This window comes from Aspergillus clavatus, genomic scaffold (genome assembly GCF_000002715.2).
Source record: "Aspergillus clavatus NRRL 1 1099423829736 genomic scaffold, whole genome shotgun sequence".
NCBI classification, from domain to species: Eukaryota; Fungi; Ascomycota; class Eurotiomycetes; order Eurotiales; family Aspergillaceae; genus Aspergillus; species Aspergillus clavatus.
The window spans coordinates 808,712-828,569 of NW_001517111.1; the positions used below are offsets into that span (position 1 = coordinate 808,712).

The following is a 19,858-nucleotide window of genomic DNA, read 5'->3' on the forward strand; positions in this document are numbered from 1 at the left end:
CTGTATAACCTTTTGTGCTGTGACCTGTCTCAGAGAGCGACAAATGACAATAATATTGATCGACACGATCAACAAAGTGATGAAAGTCTTGGAAGGCTCCCATCTGTCCTCTCGTCATCTGACAGTACATAGTGATTACTTCCTAGCGAAGTCACCAGTCAGGAAGAAGTAAGGAAGAGGAATGAAAGTCCACAACAGATTGTCTGGATCGACTTGTCCCTCATCAACCATCCAGGCGTCAAGGCAACAGGCAGGCAACTTGCAGCAAATACGAAGCTATCGTCAACACAAACACTTTGGGGCGTTTTTTAACCTTTTGTGACACGCATACTGGGAAGTGATAGGTCATAGGGAATGGTTCATGGGACAAAGAAATCCCTGTGTCGAAGTAAGCGTTGAAACCGCTCCATCCCGGTTCGTCAGTCCGTCGAGTCAAAGCCAACAGAGGTCCAATAAGAAAAGCGCACTGACTCGTTGGTTGTGCTACCTAGGAGGCAGATTCAATGTGACTTCTTCAGTCTGGCCCCATCCTGCTGGGTAAGGTTCATAAGCGACGGGATCAAAGCAACAACCGAGCGAGCTAGCCTACAGCAACTCGCGCCGCTGGAGTCGGCCATCAATCCCATCATATTCTTCAAAGTTCAACTTGCCAGGCGATGAGGATCTGAAACCGGGCAATAGGAGGACAGATGCCAGTGGCGCTCCACTTACCGTTTTCCCCGCCCAAAGCGAACGGTCGACTAGCAGGATGTGACGGACAACTGTCGTACTCCTGCAGGATGCACTGTGCCTGCAGTCATGAACCTTCCAAGTTCCATGCCAGTTGAGATGCCGTCAGCAGTCCGTGCGAGTCGTCTCATGCTTTCAGGTGCCTGGATCCCCATCCCAAGCATTAATACCGGGGATATCCCCGTATCCCTGCAGCAGTGGTACTCGGGACCATTGAGTCGGACTTGTTCGCGAACATGACGGTTCTGACATATCTACTTCCCACAAGCTGGTGGGGTTTTATCCCTGTTGTTGTCGGGGTATTTGTCTTGACTCGGGCGGTATGGGATGCCTTGCTCTCTCCACTCAGCGCATTTCCCGGTCCTTTGGCGGCCAAAGTGACCGATTTTTGGCGGGCTGCACAGGCATATGGGGGCTATATCGATCGGAAATACAATGTGCTACATCGGAAACATGGCTCTGTGGTGCGGATCGGTCCCAATGCATTAAGCATCGGGGATCCAAATCTGATCCGAGTCATCTACTCCACCCGCAACCCTTGGAAGAAGGTATAATCTCCTGTGCTTGCTCAATACTGATTTTGACGAATGTTGACGACGGCAGAGTGATATGTACAAACCCAACGATGTGCTCATCAATGGTCATCGCATGTCCAACTTGTTCAACACGCAGGACGAACACTGGCACAATCAGAACATCCTTCCTATCCGACCCCTCTGGGGCATGGGCAAAGTCCTGGAATACGAGTCACTCATCGACGAGACGTTAAATCTTTTTACGGGGAAGCTACGGGCTAGGTTTACCGGTTCAAATGGCAGGACTATCTGCCCGATCGACGAATGGCTGGGATATTGTCCGTTACTGCCACGTACCCCCTGCGACTCTTGATATTCTTGCTGACCGACACAGTCGCCTGGGACGTCACCGCAAACATCAGCTTCGGCCGACACTACGGCTTCATCGAGCAGGAGAAAGACGTGGACAATTTGATCACCGACTCGACCAAGGGGCTGATCTACTTTGCACCAGTGCGTCAACCCCGTACCATATAGGACGCAATAGCTAACCTATCAACAGGTCTCGCAAATCCCCTGGGTCGACCGCCTGCTCGACAAAAACCCCATTGTGCGCATTGGGCCGAAACCGACCCTCACCGGTGTCCTCTACACCTTCGGGGTCGTGACCGAGTACCAGACCCAGTTAAAAGAGAAGAAGTCGCGGCTCAATGCCGTCGCCCACACGCTGGACAAGTATGTCCAGCTCAAGGACTCCTACCCGGACATCGTGGACGACAACCAAATCGTCAACTGGCTGATGCTCAGTATCCTGGCCGGCGGCGACACCACCTCCGCCACGATGCGCGCCGTCGTCTACTTCCTCATGAAGACCCCCGCCGCCAACCGCAAACTCGCTGCGGAGTTGGACGCCGCCAAGCTTGACATCCCTGCGCAGTGGCGGGATATCCGCGAGCTGCCATACCTCGACGCCGTCATTCGCGAGAGCATGCGGCTCAACCCAGGTATCGCGATGAACTTCGAGCGCATCGTGCCCGCCGAAGGGTTCACGCTGCCCGATGGACGATTTATCCCCGGCGGCACCACGGTGGGTATCAATCCGGCGGTGACAAACCGGGATCCGGGGGTGTTCGGCGGCGATGTCGATGTCTTCCGTCCAGAGCGGTGGCTACGGGGCGCCGGGGAGGATCAGGCTCAGTTTCAGGCGCGACACCGCCGCATGAAGGATACATGTGACTTTGTGTTTGGCGGTGGGGGGAGGATCTGCATGGGACGGTACCTGGCGATGCTGGAGATCTACAAATTGATTGCGACGCTGTACAGCCAGTTCGAGGTGAGTTGGGTTGGTCGCAGTGGTTGACGCTAGCTAACATGATACAGATTCAACTGGTGGATCCGAACCATGAATGGAAGTACCGCAATGCCTGGTTTGTGTATCAGAGCGACATGCCTGTTATTATTCGTCCTCGCCAGAGAGATTAATCGTACAATTCATTCTGATATGCTTTTCAATTTCGAAGCCGATCGGACAATAGTTCATGCAAGGAGAAGTGACAGGTGCCACTCCTGCATACTATCTGTATAACATCGGATAGCCGCTGTACTCCATCAGGATCATCCTTGTTCTTGCAATCCTCCTTGCAGCATTCCATCTGTGGACGCGATCCATCACATTCTTGCTGGATGGTGGCTTTGCTTGGCAAACTGATGGTCTTTCTTTCGACTATGGAAGATTTATCCCATGTACTCCGTCTGGTTCTACAACTCGTTTCCATACATCCCTGACTTTACCCGGGCGCCTGTTTCAATCCTAAATATTGATTCTCTCCGGTCTAGAACGCTTTTATCGCAGGGTTCGTAGCGTTTCATTCAGGTTCCACCCTTCCCAGCGGATGCGCCGGAAGCAGCTTTGATCAGTGGATGTCGGGCGATTCCGGTCATGATTCATGATCCATGATTTATGATTCATGATTCAGGATAAAAGACCTCTCGGTAGAGACGCTGTCATCGCGGAAGCCATCCTCCCAGGGCAGGAGATCCCTCTTTATACCCTCCCTGGGGATTCTGCTGCCTAGACCCCCCCAGCCCTCCAGTCCTCTATGCTCTGACCATGTCACCCTCGTAATCCACCAACAACCCAAGTAACCAAGTGGAGCAGCTTCGGATCGATTGAACCGACAGTCTGCTCCGTCTGCCAGCCTGATTTCAGGGCATCCAGCGCGTGCCAGTGGGGATTGCCGGACGTCATGATCCTTTCATCCGTCGATCTCGAATGCCTCGCGAGTCGCGAACAAACCTGGGCGGAGCAATAAATGTGACTTGACTGCAGGACAGGAATAGCATCTATCTATCAGATAATTGCAAATGAATAATCGTCAATTCGGAGAGAAAATTATCAGAAAATCAACCAGAAACAGGAGAGAGAAAGGACCATGCGCTCTGGCACCGCCAGAAAACGCCCTTCCGACGCCGACGATCTCTGCCAAGCGAACCAGACGACGGCCCGGAAAAGGATCAGCAGGGCCTGCGATCGCTGCCGTGTCCAAAAAGCCAGGGTAGGAAGACTGGGCGTTCGCTGGACTGCTTCACTCAAGACGGATGCTAATTTGATTATTCGAACAGTGCGATGGGGGCAAACCGTGCCTTCGCTGCGGAGACCAGATCCCTTGTATCTACCAGGAGAAGAAGCCTTTGCGCAGGAAGTATCCCACCGGGTATGGCATCCACTCCACCACACCCCATTTTGTTGCATGATGACTGTGAACTGACAAGACGCGCAGCTATGTGGACATGCTCGAGGAGCATCAGAGCTACCTGATCGCTGGCCTGCGGAGGCTGTACGACCGCATCCAGGAGCAGCAGCGTCTGCCCGAGGTCGAGCACGACGCCAACGACCGCCCCATCGTGCACGAACTCCTCGATCGACTGGGGATTTTCGAGGAGTCTGTCGACCAGCACAGGGAACGGATCCAGCCCGAGCCCAGAGACTCGCCATATTCCAACCCCAAGACGCGGCGCGAGATCGCGACCGCGCAGAGTAGCAGTGTCCCTGCCGCAACGACGGCGTGTGCGCGGCCACCGGACAATCCGATTCAGGAGTTTGATCGCTCGCTCCACCTGAATTCGCGGCGACAGTCTCTGACTCTCCCCAGTCGGGTTCCTCTGAATCCGGGAGTGGTTCGTCCTCGCCGTCCGGGCTCGAGTCATCACCCAGGCAGTCGGCGAGGATTGACCCGCGACCAGCGACCCGTCGACCTCAGCAATGGCTTCTATCGGTGGTCCTTTGACATTTCAGACTTTCTGGCGGTTGCCAATCCGACCGGATTCAGGTAGCGACCTAGCCGTTTCGGTCACGATGGTTCATTGCGAAGGTGGATCGACTGAAACTTGTTCATTAGATCGAGTAGGTAGATATATATATATACCCGTGAGTTGCTCTCCATACAACGAAACACGACTGAACCTGTACTAATTGAACACACAGAACAAGCACCAACAAGCGATAAAAAAACCAATCTCAACCTCAAATCCATCTCATCTTACTAGAACCGCTTGCCGTCTGACCGGACTCACTCCTCACCCTCGTACAGATTGCCCGCTCCCTCGTAGAACTTGGGCAGCGGCTCCAACTTCTGCCGCAGAATCCACACCCGGAAATGCCAAATCGCATTCCTGATCTGGTACGCAGCATGTTTCCGAGTTGACACGGAAAAGACCTGGTCCAGTTCTTCCAGGGTGAGAGCTACCGACTTGTCAGCGAGCTTCACCAGCCAACGAGCACAAGGAGGAAACAGAGACACACACACCTTTGGTCTCCGGCACAAACAGCAGAATCAACACCCACCCGATGAGACACCATGCCGCATACCACGAGAACGCCCCCTGCGGCTTAAACGCATCCAGCAGCATCGGCCACGTGAACGAGAGAATGAAGTTGAAACACCACGTCGTCGCCGTCGCCCACGACATGCCCACCTCGCGCACGTGTAGCGGGAACGCCTCCGCCGAGTACGTGAACGGCACGGGCCCCTCGCCGGGCGAGTAGAAGACCTCGAACAGATACATGCCTGTCGTGACCATGGCGACGCGCTTCTTGCTGGTCGGGTTGTCCGGTTCGATCCAGAAGGAGAAGCCGGACCAGAAGAGACAGATGGCGAGCAGCGGGAAGGTGACGAGGAGGAGGTTGCGGCGGCCCCAGGTGTCGATGGTGAAGAAGGCCGGCAGGGCGAAGACCCAGTTCAGGATGCCGGTGCCCATGGAGGCGAGCAGTGCCTGTTGGATCGAGTAGCCGGATTCTTGGAAGATGGTGGTGGAGTAATAGGCAATGACATTGACGCCGCAGAACTGTACAATGTTAGCATCGCATCGTTCTTGGCCAATGTCACTAGGAAATATCAGAGCGGCTCTACCTGCTGCATGAACATGACAATCCAGCTAGCCAGCGTCGCCCGCCGGTTGCGAGGCACAGTAAACAGCTCAATAAACATGGTGAAAAAGTTCTTGCCCTGGTTCACCTCCTTCTCCAGCTGCACGCCCACATACGCATAGTACAGATCGCGCGCCGCCTGCAGGTCCGTCGGCCGGAACGTGCGGAACGCCTGGAACGCCTTATCGATCTTGTTGTGCTCGATCAGCCAGCGCGGCGACTCGGGGCAGAAGTAGACCTGCGCGCAGACGATCAGCGGCAGCACCACCGTTGAGCCCAGCATGAGCCGCCAGGACAGGTCCCGCGAGAGTCCCATGAACGCCACCCCCATGATGTTGCCCAGCATGATGCCGAACGCCGTCCACATCTGCCACATCATGACTAGTGCGCCGCGGATGGGCGCCGGCGAGCACTCGGCTGCGTAGACGGGGACGGTGGACGACTTGGCCCCGATGCCGAGACCGAGCACGAACCGGGCGATGAACAGGTTGACCCACGAGTTGGCGACGCCTTCCCAAATCGACGCCACGGCGGCGATGAAGCACGAGATGAAGATGGTCCCGCGCCGCGCGAAGTAGCGGTTTAGAGGTTCCGTCAGCCAGCAGCCGAGGATGGCGCAGGCGAGGTAGGGTGCGCCGACGATAAGTCCCGTGAGGTAGTTCTGCATGTCGGGAGAGAATCGGGATCGCTCGGGGTGTTCTGCGTCTTTGATTCGGAATTCCTGGCCGCGTTTAGCTTCCTAATTTTCTTCTCGGCTGGGGCAGAGGCATACAGCAAGGTAGATCGCCTGGGCGCCGTTATTGACTGTTTCGTCCATTCCTTGCACGGCGGCTGCGAGCGAACACATGGCTGAAAAGTGTCAGCAATCTATGCGCATGTCCAGGAAATGGAACCGCAACTCACCAGCCATGAAATACAGCTGCCACGGCTGGGACCATTTATGCGTGTGCTCCCGACGCAGCACGGCTTTCTCCTCCGCATTCAACTCGCTCAGATTCTCGGCCCCGGCTGGATTCTGCGAGATAAGAGCGCCCTTGCGGAAGGCATCGATGTGATCCATGAGGCCATACTGGGTGCAGAAGTCCTCAACATCCTTCATGAGCTGGTGGCGAGGGATATTGACGAGCGGATTCTCAAAGATCGCATTGACCTTGTTGGGCGACCGGCCCCCCGCTTCTAGCTCAGCCTTTTGGTGGGTGGCATTCTCATCGTGGTGGTAGGATGTAGGCTTCTCGCCTTTGGGACCGACTATCTCGTCCGAGGTGGACGAGGCAATTTCGTCGTTGTTCATGGCGTTGCTCATGGATGCCCTTTACGTATACGGAATTCTAGGGCAGTGCAATCTGGGGAATATAGTAGTAGATCCATCGGACACCTGGGGAAGTCGTGCTCCACTTATATGAGGACATGATGAATGCCTGGGGTAGTGAGATATCTCGCCGAGACGCTGCGCACACGCGAGTCAGAACGGACTGGAAAGAATCATAGAGTCAGGCCGATGCGTGCATGTTGGTGAGCAATTCTTCCAAAACTCCCGGGGACAAAGACAGCTGATTGGCACAGCCTTGTCCTGCGATTGACCATCTCGACCATCGTCCTCGACATGCATCCACGACTGGGCGCTCCTGGAAGGGCTGTAACTCTGGACATGCGGTCATTTCCCAGCAAACTGCGTTATCCCTGTTAGTCGAAACGCGCAAACGAGGCTAGATCTGCAGCGCAAGCAAATCCTAACAAAGGTGTGGGCCAGATAGGCCCGAACGAACGCGGCCCCGGACCCCAGCGATGAGATCAGTGGCTGACGGGATATTCCCTGGTTCATCAACTGACAATTCGTCTCTGCCAATCACGGCACACGCCGTTCTTTGCCCGGAAGCGTGCGCTCCTCTTCCCCAGGCGGGGAGGTCGAAGCATCATCTCCACTGTCCAGACGGCCGAGTCAGCGCCAATCCGGCTCAAGCATCCTCAAGCAGCCACATGGCGTCTTGGTGGGTTGGCATTTCCCTCACCTTGTGCTTGTGTCAGTCGAAAGTTTCTAATGCTCGAATAGAATATGTTCACACGGATAATATCTTCTGTTATCGTTTGCTTCCATAGGCGCTTTCGCATGCCGACAGGCTGTGTGGCCATCCGCCAGACGGTCTGGCGGGAATAAGGCTGCGGATGGTCGGGATATGTCTCATTACTCAAGCTATAATTCAATTTATGTATGCAGAAGGACAGATTCAACGGGGCAAGTGTCGTTGTCTTTGGCTAGAGCGCTTTTCATGCATCTTGGTGGGTCTCGGGCAGGATGGTGGTCAGCAATTTGGTATCAAAGCACTGCATGTAGGCGAAGATCAGGCCAACCGGTCTCTTGTCTGATATGGAAAGAACCAATCCATTGCGCAAGATCTATTTCTATTTGGGTCAACTCATACCCCTCATGGCTCGCTTGCCTAGGGATTGGGCGGTATCAACATATCTGCCTTTGGGCTGTGCTAGACTGTGCGCTTCTCAAAATGACCAATTCTTTCATACGTTGAATCAATTACATCGCAAAGGATTGAAATAGAGTATCTAAAACACTAGGGTGAGCTCTGACGCAACCGCAACATGGACCATCACTACATTCTATATTCCTCAATCTTGGAGTAGTTTAACTATCGAATCTTCATTTATAGATCGAAGAAGCCAGACGACCCTATACAACACTCCCAGCAAGCTAGGAACTCGAATCCAACCAATCCCCATAATCACTCCCCAACACCATCCTCTTGTCCACAGACCGTGGCGCTCGCATCCAGAGAGCCAGCCTCGGGGGACGAGATGGTATGCGTGATCGTCACGACATTGTTCTTGTACGAGTCCGTCTTGGTAGTCTCGCCGTACATCGTTAGGCAACCGCGATAGGTAATGGTGAGCTGCTCCTAATATGTGCCGGCGGCGACATAGATACAGGCATCAGCGGTTGCCGAGCTCAGGGCAACCAACGCAGCGCAAATGGTCGATTATTTGCCTGACGAGCAGACCGTCAGACTTCCGGCTGGAGCACTGGTTCTGCTCATCCTCTTGTCGAGGGGGACTGCAGACCTCGTGAGACTGAGCCCGAGAAGGCCGACAAGGAGACTAGACAGATGCATTGTAATTCTAAAACTCGATGAGTATTGTCAAGCCTGGAAGGAAGCTCTCCTCTGGCAAGGATCGTCACAGTTATATCGACCGCGCCATCCTCTCAATCGACAGACTGACAGCCCGCCATCACATGGCGTATACCCTAAAAGGAATAACTCTCCCATGTCCTCATCTGCTGAGGCGAATAAATTTTCTGTTCAATGTTCGGCTCCAATGTTTCTGACCGGTTTAGTCCTCAGACCCTGGTGGCTTATGCGAGTCAAATGTCGCATGATACTTGCAACGGAGTCGACGGCAATCTATCCCAACCGCCCCCTTGTCGACTACCGAAGCATAGTTTTATCCGAAAAGCACAGGAGGAAATGGACACCGTATAGAGTAGAAGCCAAATCCAAGCAAGACAGAGAGCAATCATGCTCCCATAACCATCGTCGTACACACCAAAGCCATGCTAGATCGAAGGCTTCTAAGATCACACAGACAAGAGAATAATCAATTAAATTAAAAGCGCCAACAGTAAACAAATCCTGGTATATCCAAAATTAAGCCGCAGATGTCCAGCCCTGCATATGTGCAGATACAATATATTTACCGGCCGACACCGCTTGCGCCAGCCTGAAGAATGAGCACGTTCCCCACGATTCTGTTCTCGGTTTGCACCATCGCCTGTCCCACCACGCCCAGCGCCTGGCTGGCATCGGCTCCGACTTCGTCCTGGGACGGAGCGTCCAAACAGGAATCTAGATCCATGTGGGTATTCCGTCTGCCGACGACAACAAGATTGCCGGCCTTGTGCGAGGTTTGGCTCATCTCTTCCTTCACGGCATTGACAGCGAGCTCCACCCAATCCTTTTCGCCTGTCTTTGGTGTGATGCGAGTAAACACCACGCGTGATCGGAGCTCTTCGGGCACAGAGTCGCGCATTGCGGCAAAGAAGGCACTGTGCGATTCGGACACCCGCGAGAGATTTGACGAACCAGCATTTGAGCTTTCGCCATGGGACCCAGTACCCTTGCTATCTGCGACTGCGGCCTTTGTAGGAGGCGACACGGGGACGTCGATATGGATGATGGTGGCAGTGACCTGATCGTTCTCCGCCAGTTGAAGAAGAAAGCGCAGGGCGAAGCGATCGTCGTCTCCTCCGAAGTAGGGCAAGACGATGTGATGGGACCGAGCGGCTGCAGGGGCAACGCCCCAGATAGAGCTGCGGAGGCTGAGACCGCTGGGAGTCCGCTTCAGCTGCGAGCGTTGTTTCCCAGCACTCCGGCTATAGAGACTCCGTTCCACTAGGACACCCACGTTGCTGTTCGCGAGCGACAGGACGTTGGAGACAAAGTCGGCATAAGGCCCATTGGAAAATCGGCCCGCCTCATCAATCCCCAGTCCACTCTGAAGCTCACTCATGGCGCCGGTTTCGCTCCAGGGGATCAAGAGGAGATCAGAGATTTCCTCGTGGGCCATCCCGACCACGGTGTCGGCGTAGGAGTACTCGGGAACAACGGAGACGTTGGCTAGGATGGAGATATCGTGCCACTGACCGAAGGCTCTGAACGTGTTGATGACAGGATCCCACAGCGAGTAATCGTCAATCTCGGAGACTTTCATGACACTGGAATCGCGGTCGGTGAGTTCCATCAATCGCACACCATGAACTTTGAGCGCAGGTTCTGGCTCAATCTCTGAGTGAGCCGACTCCTCCGCGGTATTCTCGGTGGGGGAGGAGGCGTTCTTGAGCTTAGTCGGGTGCACCTTAGGGGAGGGTGGCGCGGCCAGGCGGCTGGGCCCTAAGAGTGCAGCTAGTGTGCAGATGCCGGACAAGCCGTCCAGCCGGAGGTAAACAAGCAGCTTCCGGACCGGCGTGGTTTTAAGTTGCTCTTTGGCAACAGCCACACTGTCCTGACGGCTGTCTCCAGCAACGACGTTCCCGTTCCAGTCAATTTCCCCGCGGCGCCATCGCTCGACCTTAGTCTGGTACCATTTGGGGTACAGCAGGGTGGTCATCGGAGTGGTTATAAAGGTCGTGACCAGTGCCATGACGACGAAGATTGTGAAGGTTCTGGTGCTGAGGATGCGAGCTTGCAGACCAATGTTCTAGGAGCTTGTCAGTAGATGGCGGTCGGAAACGGGTCAAGAGACATACCAAGACGATGAGCTCCACAAGACCCTTGCAACTCATCAGAACACCGATAGAGAAGCTCTCTCGCCAAAGGAGGCCACAGAGTCTGGACGCCAGGGCGCCGCCGGCGACTTTGGCAAAGAACGCGATCGAAATCACACCCACTACGTATCCCCAAACGAGCCCGCTGTCCAGCAAACCAAGATTGGTCGAGAGGCCGGAAAGGGTGAAGTAAAGGGGCAAGAACAAGACGGCGACGAGATCCTCAATCTTCTCGGTCAATTTAATGGCAAACCCGCCTTCGTGGGGACAGAGCAATCCGATAATGAACCCGCCAAAGATAGCATGGATGCCGATGACCTGGGTGAAGAATGCCGAGGCGAGGGCGATGAGCAGGGTGATTGTCACGACGGATTGACTGGGGCCTTTCTGCAGACTGCCCGTCTTTCGGAGGAAGCGCATGAAGAGCGGACGGAAGACAAAGGCAAGGAACAGGATGTAGCCAGTCGCTACGAGCAAAACCCACAGCGCGGTGATACCACTGCCAGCGTTGACGAGGGCCACGCAGAGCGCCAGCAGAATCCAGCCGACGACATCGTTACCAACGCCGGCAGAGAGCACGATGACACCGACGTTGGTACTGAGGAGTTTCAATTCGGTCAAAATACGACACAAGACGGGGAACGCCTTCCCAACGGGTCAGCATAACTTATCGATCGTCGTTGAACAAACATGACAAAACCCACCGTGATGGCCATGGCAATACCAATGAACAGCAGATAGGTCCCAAAATTGATCGGCACCGTTCCAGCCTCGTTCCGGAAGGTATTATACAGACCGTAGGAAATGGCCGAACCAAAGCCGAAGGGCAGAATCATTCCGGCGGCGGACACACTGGCAGCAACACGCCAGTTACTGACCAGGAACCGCAGATCGGTCTCGAGGCCCACCAGAAACAAAAAGAGCACCAGGCCCAGATTGGCGACCAAAGTCAAATTCGGGATTGATGCGGCGGGAAAGATGGCCTCTGTGAATCCCGGAATGCGACCCATGACGGACGGTCCCAGGATGATACCCCCGATGACCTCCGCGATCACGCGTGGTTGGCGCATCTTGGACAGCGGCCAATGCAGCAGGCGACATAGTATGATGATAATGCCAGCCTGAAGACGAACACGAATGAGTCTTCTTTTTTTTCAAACAGTTTTATTTTATTTTATTTCATGGCACACCGACTGAACTATTGAGAGGAATAGCAGTTACCCACCTGAATGATGAAGGTCACAATGGGGTTCTTGGGGTCATATTTGGACGGGTTGCCTCCCTCGAGGATGCCACCCTGTGGAGGTACGGTCGGGGCGCTGGAGGCGGAGGCGGAGGTCAGTGTGGAGGAGATGGCATGAACGCTGCTGGTCGTCGCCATGGCTCCGGAGAAGAAGCCGCACCCGGACGGCCTGCAAGAAGTCGCAAGTTGAATCAAAAGTAGCAGAAACAAATTCCAAAGCGACGGGGGAGATGAGACGAAATAAAAAAGATTGAGGGATCGAGAGAGCTGAGCTCGTGGGAAGATGCCTGCAAGCGTCCGCGGAGGCTTGGCGCACGGGGAACACGTGGGCGTGCTGCACGGATTCCACGGAGGAGAGGGAGGATGATTGGGCTACGATATCGTTGCAAAGACGAGAGGGTGGTCACCCGATAGCAGAGATTGCCTCCTCAGCATATCAGCTGTTTGAGGATAAGGATCAGAGGATGCGTGAAGGAAGCCAACCGGCTCTGACCTTTCTGGGCCACTTGATACCCTTCTCCTCGCTTGGATGCTGTCAGCCTGGTCATGTGACCTGCACCGACGGCGGGCCCAGTACACTAGGCTGGATTGGGTTTAGTGCGGATTAAGCGCAGGGCCCCCGCGCGTGTCTTGAACCGATAAGGCTTAGTGGGGGATCAGGGCTAGTCTGTAAATGGTTAGCTCGACGGCGCCAAGTGCGGTTGCGCCATTTGCTCCATTTATCAGCCAATCAGATCATGTCAATAGCCTTGATTGTACTGGGGAACTTGCGGGATGCAGTTGACCTTGGATAACTTTTAGTTCTTGGGGTTCAAATATACTAGAGTGTCATAATGATAATATTTTTATGAACGTTCTTTAGTATCCGCCTATTATATAGCTATTACCTGGCATATGTCTAGTATGTCCTAGGTGTGTACTTATATATGGTAGGAACGATGCCAGAGAATAGTTCCACCGAACGGGCTGGACAAGGCATTAAGGCCGTACAGCGCTAGATAGTAGGACTGATCAACCACGTGACGGCTCCGTATAAGTCCTTGCTGGCGGAGGGTTCCTCTTCCAAAAGAGCATTTGCCAGGACTTGGAGAAACTTGGACTGACTCCTTAACCTCTCGATCAACTTGGTTGCCTTGTGGTGCATGCACACATCTTATGAGGACCATGGATTGGTTTTTCCATCATCTAGTTCTGTACCCTACACCACAGGCCGGTCGATGAACATTAATGCACCAATACTATTAATAGATATAACAATATCACTGTACCTTACTACTCTGTAGTATCAATATTATATGATCAAAGTGATGCTACACCCTCCTGATGCATGGATCAAATGGGATTGTCAGCCCATCCATACATCTCGTGACGTCACGTTGCAGCCCCAGTTGATGACATAAATGACTTGCCAACGACGCCCATCCTCATCAAAAGTCAACATCCCGTATAGACAACATCAACTCAAAATGTCCAGTAATATAGACCACATCAGCATATCCGCTCCAAAGGAGCAGTTCGAAGCCGTCGTCGGCTGGTACAAAGCCGCCCTTGCTCCGCTCAAGTACCGCGAGCTAGAGCGCCTACCGAAGGCCGTCGGGCTGGGCGCGGAAGTCCCCGATCTGTGGGTGGTACAGGAGGACCATCCGGTGCATCAGGGGTTGCATTTTGCCTTGATGGCGCCAGGTATGTTATCGCACCCATACAGTGAATTTGGCGTGGCTGATGGGGTAGACCATGCGACGGTGGATGCGTTCTATCAGGCTGCCGTTGCGGCTGGGGGAGTCGACAATGGAAAACCCGGGGTCCATCCTGAGTACGATGGAGAGTATTACTATGGGTCGTTTGTCCTGGACCCGTTAGGTAATAACGTCGAAGTGGTAGGTCCTCCTGTTGATATACGATGTCAGAAGCCTAATGGTAGAATAGGTTGATCATTGTTCGCATGAGGTGGAGTACCGGTAGAATTACATTCCGGCGTGCGAATGACGACTATGCAAGAATATCATAGACATTATGAGCCTAGAGTAGTCCTTCCAAGATGCCATGCTAAGCATCGATATAATAATACACATACTCATACTTACAATCCCCACCACGCCAAGCGGCTGGTGTTTCGTTTAGGGCCTTGTTGCCTGATAATCCTGGCATCGGTGCCTACCTGCCCGGATGATGATGGGGAGTTGCTGTATGTTGAATCGCGGAATAGGTATTCAATAAGTCATCTTATGTAGTTCTTATAGTTGTGTCATAATATACAATGGATGACCGAATACCTCTAGCTGAGTGTGCACGCATCATCCTATTTACACATACACAGACTCCCCAACGACCTTTCGTCTCATAGTTTTCACACGTCAAAATGGACATAAGGTGCTTGCATCTCCAACTTAGCCTGTCATTCGTATCGTATCATCATTTTACTCGGCTTTGAGAAGATCAATGTCCCGTAGTAGATCGGTTCTGGGATGCCTGGTTTGCCAAATATGTCTCTCAGCTCGATCCTCTCGGGGTTCCATCTATGTTATGAAGCACAGTTGTCATGTCTAGGTCAATTCAGATCAACAAGCTATAGCCTTGATACGGTTTCTAAAAAAAATGAATAAGGGACAATACACGGAATCGCAATATCCATAATCAAACCACACGACGACTCTCCCTAACCCTATCTCGTCTCTAACTATGTGACATGGGCACCTAGCCACTAGCCAGCTTCTTCAACTGCGTCATAGGTCCATTGAACTTATCCGAATCTCCTCCATGCTTATACTTGTCCGAATCCTGCCAGATGGTCCACGTCTTCCAGTCGCCGGGGATCGTCTTGGGCGCGGTGCTGCTATACGCCGCGAGCACCAGCGGACACTTATCGCCAAAGCCCTTGGCGTTTCCGGTGCAGCGGTTCCACCAGTCGGCCGTGGTGTAGATCATGGGATACCGCTTCGTGGCGGAGTGATACTCGTCGACAAACTCCTTGATCCAGGACACCATCGCCGAGTGGCTGAGCCCGTAGCAGGTGGCACCGTACGGGTTGTACTCGATGTCCAGCATGCCCGGCAGAGTCATCTTGTCGTCGCTCCAGCCACCGCCGTTCTTCACGAAATACGTTGCCTGCGTGCTGCCGGAGGACTTGTCCGGGCGGGCAAAGTGGTAGCCTCCGCGGATCAGGCCGGCTTTGGTGGCGCCGGTGTAGTGCGAATTGAAGGTCGTGTCCTTGTAGGTAGTGCCTTCGGTAGCCTACTGATCATCAGCAAAAGACCAGTCGTACAGCCAGAACGGCGGTATTACCTTGATCATCACAAATTGGGCTCCATCCTTCTTGGCCGCCTCGAAGTCCACCGTCTTCTGATGGTTCGAGATGTCGAACCCTTGCACGGTACTGGCGTGGGCCTCAGACTGGCTAGGAAGGGCCGAAGCCAAGGCAGCGATGGTAGCGGTAACAGCAATGGAGAGCTTCATTTTCCTAGAGGATGTAGAATGGTGTATCTGGCTGTTGGTCTATCTTGCGAAGTACGAAGCCTTTTTATGTTCTCGGATACTCCTGATTGAGCTTTCCACTTTACCATGGAACAATTTAGCTCTGAAAATAGACATGGAGAAAATACGAAGGACCAAGCGGACCAGTGTTACAGACTGGCGATCAATGTTGCTTTTGAGATGAAATGCGAGATATTCTGGGTGATCGTCTCGGTCTCCACAGAAAAATACGAGGACATAGTTATTGAGTGCGATGGGACTCTATCACTCGAAGGATGATCGTCAGAGAAACAGCAATGAATATGATCCTAGAATCCAAACGGCCGAGCGCGAGGGAAATGAAGGTCATGCTCGGTCCCTGGCCAACCCCGTATTGGTCCCATTTATAGCCAGTTTGGGGCCAAATCAGTTCGTATGCCGTTCTTCTGGTGACGAGCATAAAAATAACACAGAATTAGATTCCTTGATTTGCAATGGCAGTAGACAATGAGCATGCCCACTGTACATCCTGGTGTGGCCTATGGCTGGTTAGATTATCCAGGTACATAGCTAGGGCCTTCATCTACTTCGCATTGACTCTCGGATGAACATCGTTGGTATCAACGAGCAATAGGACCAGAGGCCGTTTCCTTTGATAAATGTGACATTACAATACTCGAGGTGGTGAACAAGGACGAGATAAATTGGCCTGGAAAGACGATATCCCTAACTTATTGGCAAGTCCACCCATCAACAGAGATGTCGCTGAGACGGCTTCTATGCTAGAATGGATTGATCCAAGTCATTTCACGCCAGATCCTGAATTCTATCTTGAAAACAAATGTCTAGACATGGAAATGATGAAAGGACTCCGTGGCTACGTCGGGGATTGCCCTTCTTTTGAACATGGTTTCATTCATCAATATCCTTCCGAATTATATCTTGCTTGTAATGATCATGACACGTAAATCCTGCCTTCAAATGGCTGCAGGGTATCAGGTGTCGTTTCCGAATAGTTGCTGATCAACAACTTCTTCGCTCCCACTGTAGCAGCCTGTGTAATGGGTTGGGTCGACGAGGTGAAGTTCAGCACTACCAGGGCGCGTTTCTCGCCTCTCGACTTGACAAAAGTGAATGTTTCGAGATTCTCAAAGTCGACGACCTCAAACGCGCCGTGGATGAACAGCTCTCGGTATTCCTTGCGCAGCCGCAACGCCGTCTTCCAGAACGACAGTACACTCTCGGGGTCCGCTTCTTGCTTCTTCACATTGATCTCCTTATACAAATCATGGGTTCTCATCCACGGCGTGCCAGTCGTGAATCCGGCATTGGGGGTATCGTCCCACTGCATGGGCAACCGGGAATGATCTCGCGCCAGAATGCGTAACCCATCCATGATCCGTTCAGGGCGTGTCACGTCCGTGCCGCTGGCTGCTTGTCGTTCCGCCTCCCTGTAGTATCCCAGTCCCTCGATATCCTTGTACTCCTCGATCGGCCAGTCCTTGGGGGCATTGATCATGCCGATCTCCTGGCCCTGGTACAGGAACAACGTCCCCGTCATGGCGACCATCATCAACGCCAGCATCTTCGCCGAGCGCTCACGGAACTCGGGCGCATCAGACGCGAATCGGGACACGGACCGCCCGTTATCGTGGTTCTCGCAAAATGCCGTCGTCCAGCCGTCAGTGCCCTCGACAAAGCTCTGCCACTTGGATACAATGCTCTTCATCTGGGTCAGTTTCCACTGCTGGAACATGTACTTGTCCTCCAGGCTGCTTCCCATGCCGATATGTCCGATGTCCAGATGGAAGACCATGCTCAGCTGCTGCGCCGCCGCGCCCACATACTTCAGCACGTCTTTCGGGTCCGGGGTGTTGGCCAGCTCGCCGACGGTCATGACATCTCCATACGGCGCCAGCGCCTCGTCGTACATCTCCCGGATAAATTCATGGATGCGCGGACCGTTGCACCACATCTCTATCGCAGGCTGGATGTAGCTCTTCGGATCAACGACGCGCGCGTCGGGGAAATCTGTCCGCTTGCTGTACTTGTTCACGGTGTCGACGCGGAATCCGTCCACACCCTTATCCAGCCAGAAGCGCACGGCACTGTCGTATATCGCTTCCCGAGTCGCTCGGTTATCCCAGTTCAAGTCAGGCTGTTCCTTCGCATACAGATGCAGGTAATACTCCTGCGTCTTCTCGTCCCACGTCCACGTACTCCCCGCGAAATAACCCCGATAGTTCGTCGGTGGAAGTCGGTTCCCTTGCTCGTCGTACCGCGCGGGGCGCCAGAAATACCAGTCTCGTTTCTCGTTGTCCTTGCTGCTGCGGCTCTCCTTGAACCAGGCGTGCTCGTCGCTCGTGTGGTTGACTACCAGGTCGAGAATGAGCTTTATGCCGCGCTCGTGGCATTCCGCGATCAGCTTTTCGACATCCTCGACCGTCCCGTAGGCAGGGAGGACCTTCTCATAGTCGGAAATATCGTAGCCCATGTCGTGCATGGGCGAGTCATAGTGCGGTGACAGCCAGACTACGTCCACCCCGAGGGAATGCAGATAGGGGATTTTGGAGATGAGACCGGGGATATCGCCCCATCCATCGCCGTTGGAGTCTTTGAAAGACGCGGGGTAGACCTAAAGAAGTTGTTGGTTGAAAATCGCCTATCTCGAGTGTATTGTGTGTAGAAACTGACCTGGTAGACGGTGGCCTCCTTCCACCAGTTGTTCGTCCCCGTTGGGACTTCCCGGAGCGCATGTGGTGACATTGTGGATAATTCAAAGAGCAGCTTGTTTGACTTCCCACATTCTTGCGACTGCTGCGATTCTTATTTATCTGCTGCCGCGCACAAGATCGACGCCTCTTCTTGGGGGATCCGACTCGAGTCCGTCTTGACTCCGACTAGAGCCCGTCTCCACAAATGTTTCGCAATTGTGGAGAATTCTGTGCAGATGATGATAATATTTTCAAGAACAAATCGCTCATTAAGATCTACTCTTCTCAGCATATCTAAATGCTCGATCGAAGGGGAGATATGTCGAATGGCACAATATTCGTTAGTGCACGTGCTATATATACATCGACACGAAAGGCAATCTATTTCAACGCGGTTGATTTCACATCACCACAGGGAAACCTCCAAAACATCCATACGTCGCAGATACGATTTACCTTTACCTGCGTTCTGTGGGCTGGATGTGTAATCGTTCGCGGTGCGGATGAGCATGTTACGCCGCTCATGGGGGATACCGTCTCATCCATCGCGGAAGCGCAGAAATGTGCGACTGTCACCAGAACACCCTGGGAGATCTCCGTACGACCATTGTGGAAGTGAGCCATTAACATGGCTTCCCACGAGGCTGGGCTGTAGCCGAAGTACAGCCGGCTGGCCAGTTACATGGTCACATCACACACGGATTTGATCGGGCGGCCGTGCGAGGTGAGAAAGTTCTTGCTGAGGGCTATGACCACGTAGTAGCCGTACTGCTTCGTCGAGGTGTATTTGAGAGGCTTCTTGCGGAGGACTGGGATATGATCGTCCATTTCTGGGGTGAGTGTCAGAAGGTACTCCGAGAAGTCCATGATAGTCTCAGCATGTCCGTTGGCCGCGGGCTGCGGGCTGTGCTCAGGAATGGCTTCATAGATCCAGGCATTCATTCGATGCCACAATCTCTTTCACAGGCTCAGTTGAGCTTGCACCACCGCGGAGCTCGTCACTGGTAAGCTTTCGATCATCTGGACGCAGCCGTCTTGCTGTGACTGTCGGCCCTTAGAGCATTCAATTAATTTGAATAGCTCGGTGAACTTGACCAGAATGGCCCCCTGACGCATCAACTCCTGTTGACGAATGAGTAGGGAAGTGATGGTGGCTGTCCACTTTTGTAGATCATGTTTGGCCTGCTCGAGTGAATGTCGCTATAATAATAGTCAATACTATCCTAGTTCATCACCTGTGAGGTTGGACAACTGAATAGACGATATAGAGTATCTACTGAGTTCATGGGTACGCTGTTTATGCCTTCTGAGGATCATTTGCCTCTTGGGCTAGACTAACGAGCTAAGGAATTGCCAAATAGTTTTGAAGACAAGCTCACCAGCCTGCCTGCATACAATGAGATAGCCCTTTGCTCTTCGAGCCTCTTAGCCAATCCGTCCTTCACCGAAGAAATCGAAGGCGTATCCAGGTGCCGTTCTGGCTCCCCGACAAATGGTTTCATCAGTCTT

At 53.3% G+C, this 19,858-nt stretch overlaps 8 protein-coding genes across 8 annotated transcripts, besides 1 other annotated feature; 3 read left to right on the forward strand and 5 right to left on the reverse strand.

The window, feature by feature from the left end:
• Positions 1–965: 965 nt before the first annotated feature.
• Positions 966–2,726, forward strand: ACLA_059870 (cytochrome P450; the record flags this gene model as incomplete). Its single annotated transcript, XM_001276745.1, has 5 exons — positions 966–1,277; positions 1,333–1,582; positions 1,639–1,757; positions 1,807–2,577; positions 2,625–2,726. 5 exons carry the CDS (start codon positions 966–968, stop codon positions 2,724–2,726), a joined length of 1,554 nt encoding a protein of 517 aa, XP_001276746.1.
• A 455-nt stretch (positions 2,727–3,181) lies between these two features.
• Positions 3,182–3,218: a microsatellite.
• Positions 3,219–3,676: 458 nt separating this feature from the next.
• Positions 3,677–4,577, forward strand: ACLA_059880 (Zn(II)2Cys6 transcription factor domain-containing protein; the record flags this gene model as incomplete). Its single annotated transcript, XM_001276746.1, has 3 exons — positions 3,677–3,799; positions 3,867–3,958; positions 4,025–4,577. The coding sequence occupies 3 exons, from the start codon at positions 3,677–3,679 to the stop codon at positions 4,575–4,577; spliced, it is 768 nt and encodes a 255-aa protein (XP_001276747.1).
• Positions 4,578–4,813: 236 nt separating this feature from the next.
• ACLA_059890 (sugar porter family MFS transporter) lies at positions 4,814–6,973 on the reverse strand (the record flags this gene model as incomplete). The annotated part of the gene is made up of 5 exons (XM_001276747.1): positions 4,814–4,986; positions 5,051–5,588; positions 5,654–6,391; positions 6,443–6,519; positions 6,574–6,973. 5 exons carry the CDS (start codon positions 6,971–6,973, stop codon positions 4,814–4,816), a joined length of 1,926 nt encoding a protein of 641 aa, XP_001276748.1.
• A 2,399-nt stretch (positions 6,974–9,372) lies between these two features.
• Positions 9,373–12,323, reverse strand: ACLA_059900 (Kha1p; the record flags this gene model as incomplete). Its single annotated transcript, XM_001276748.1, has 4 exons — positions 9,373–10,875; positions 10,925–11,587; positions 11,647–12,063; positions 12,168–12,323. The coding sequence occupies 4 exons, from the start codon at positions 12,321–12,323 to the stop codon at positions 9,373–9,375; spliced, it is 2,739 nt and encodes a 912-aa protein (XP_001276749.1).
• A 1,328-nt stretch (positions 12,324–13,651) lies between these two features.
• ACLA_059910 (VOC family protein) lies at positions 13,652–14,147 on the forward strand (the record flags this gene model as incomplete). The annotated part of the gene is made up of 3 exons (XM_001276749.1): positions 13,652–13,868; positions 13,917–14,062; positions 14,112–14,147. The coding sequence occupies 3 exons, from the start codon at positions 13,652–13,654 to the stop codon at positions 14,145–14,147; spliced, it is 399 nt and encodes a 132-aa protein (XP_001276750.1).
• Positions 14,148–14,879: 732 nt separating this feature from the next.
• Positions 14,880–15,638, reverse strand: ACLA_059920 (lysozyme; the record flags this gene model as incomplete). The annotated part of the gene is made up of 2 exons (XM_001276750.1): positions 14,880–15,416; positions 15,468–15,638. 2 exons carry the CDS (start codon positions 15,636–15,638, stop codon positions 14,880–14,882), a joined length of 708 nt encoding a protein of 235 aa, XP_001276751.1.
• Positions 15,639–16,590: 952 nt separating this feature from the next.
• Positions 16,591–18,401, reverse strand: ACLA_059930 (alpha-glucosidase; the record flags this gene model as incomplete). The annotated part of the gene is made up of 2 exons (XM_001276751.1): positions 16,591–18,270; positions 18,330–18,401. The coding sequence occupies 2 exons, from the start codon at positions 18,399–18,401 to the stop codon at positions 16,591–16,593; spliced, it is 1,752 nt and encodes a 583-aa protein (XP_001276752.1).
• Positions 18,402–18,887: 486 nt separating this feature from the next.
• ACLA_059940 (uncharacterized protein) lies at positions 18,888–19,291 on the reverse strand (the record flags this gene model as incomplete). The annotated part of the gene is made up of 2 exons (XM_001276752.1): positions 18,888–18,998; positions 19,049–19,291. The coding sequence occupies 2 exons, from the start codon at positions 19,289–19,291 to the stop codon at positions 18,888–18,890; spliced, it is 354 nt and encodes a 117-aa protein (XP_001276753.1).
• Positions 19,292–19,858: the final 567 nt, after the last annotated feature.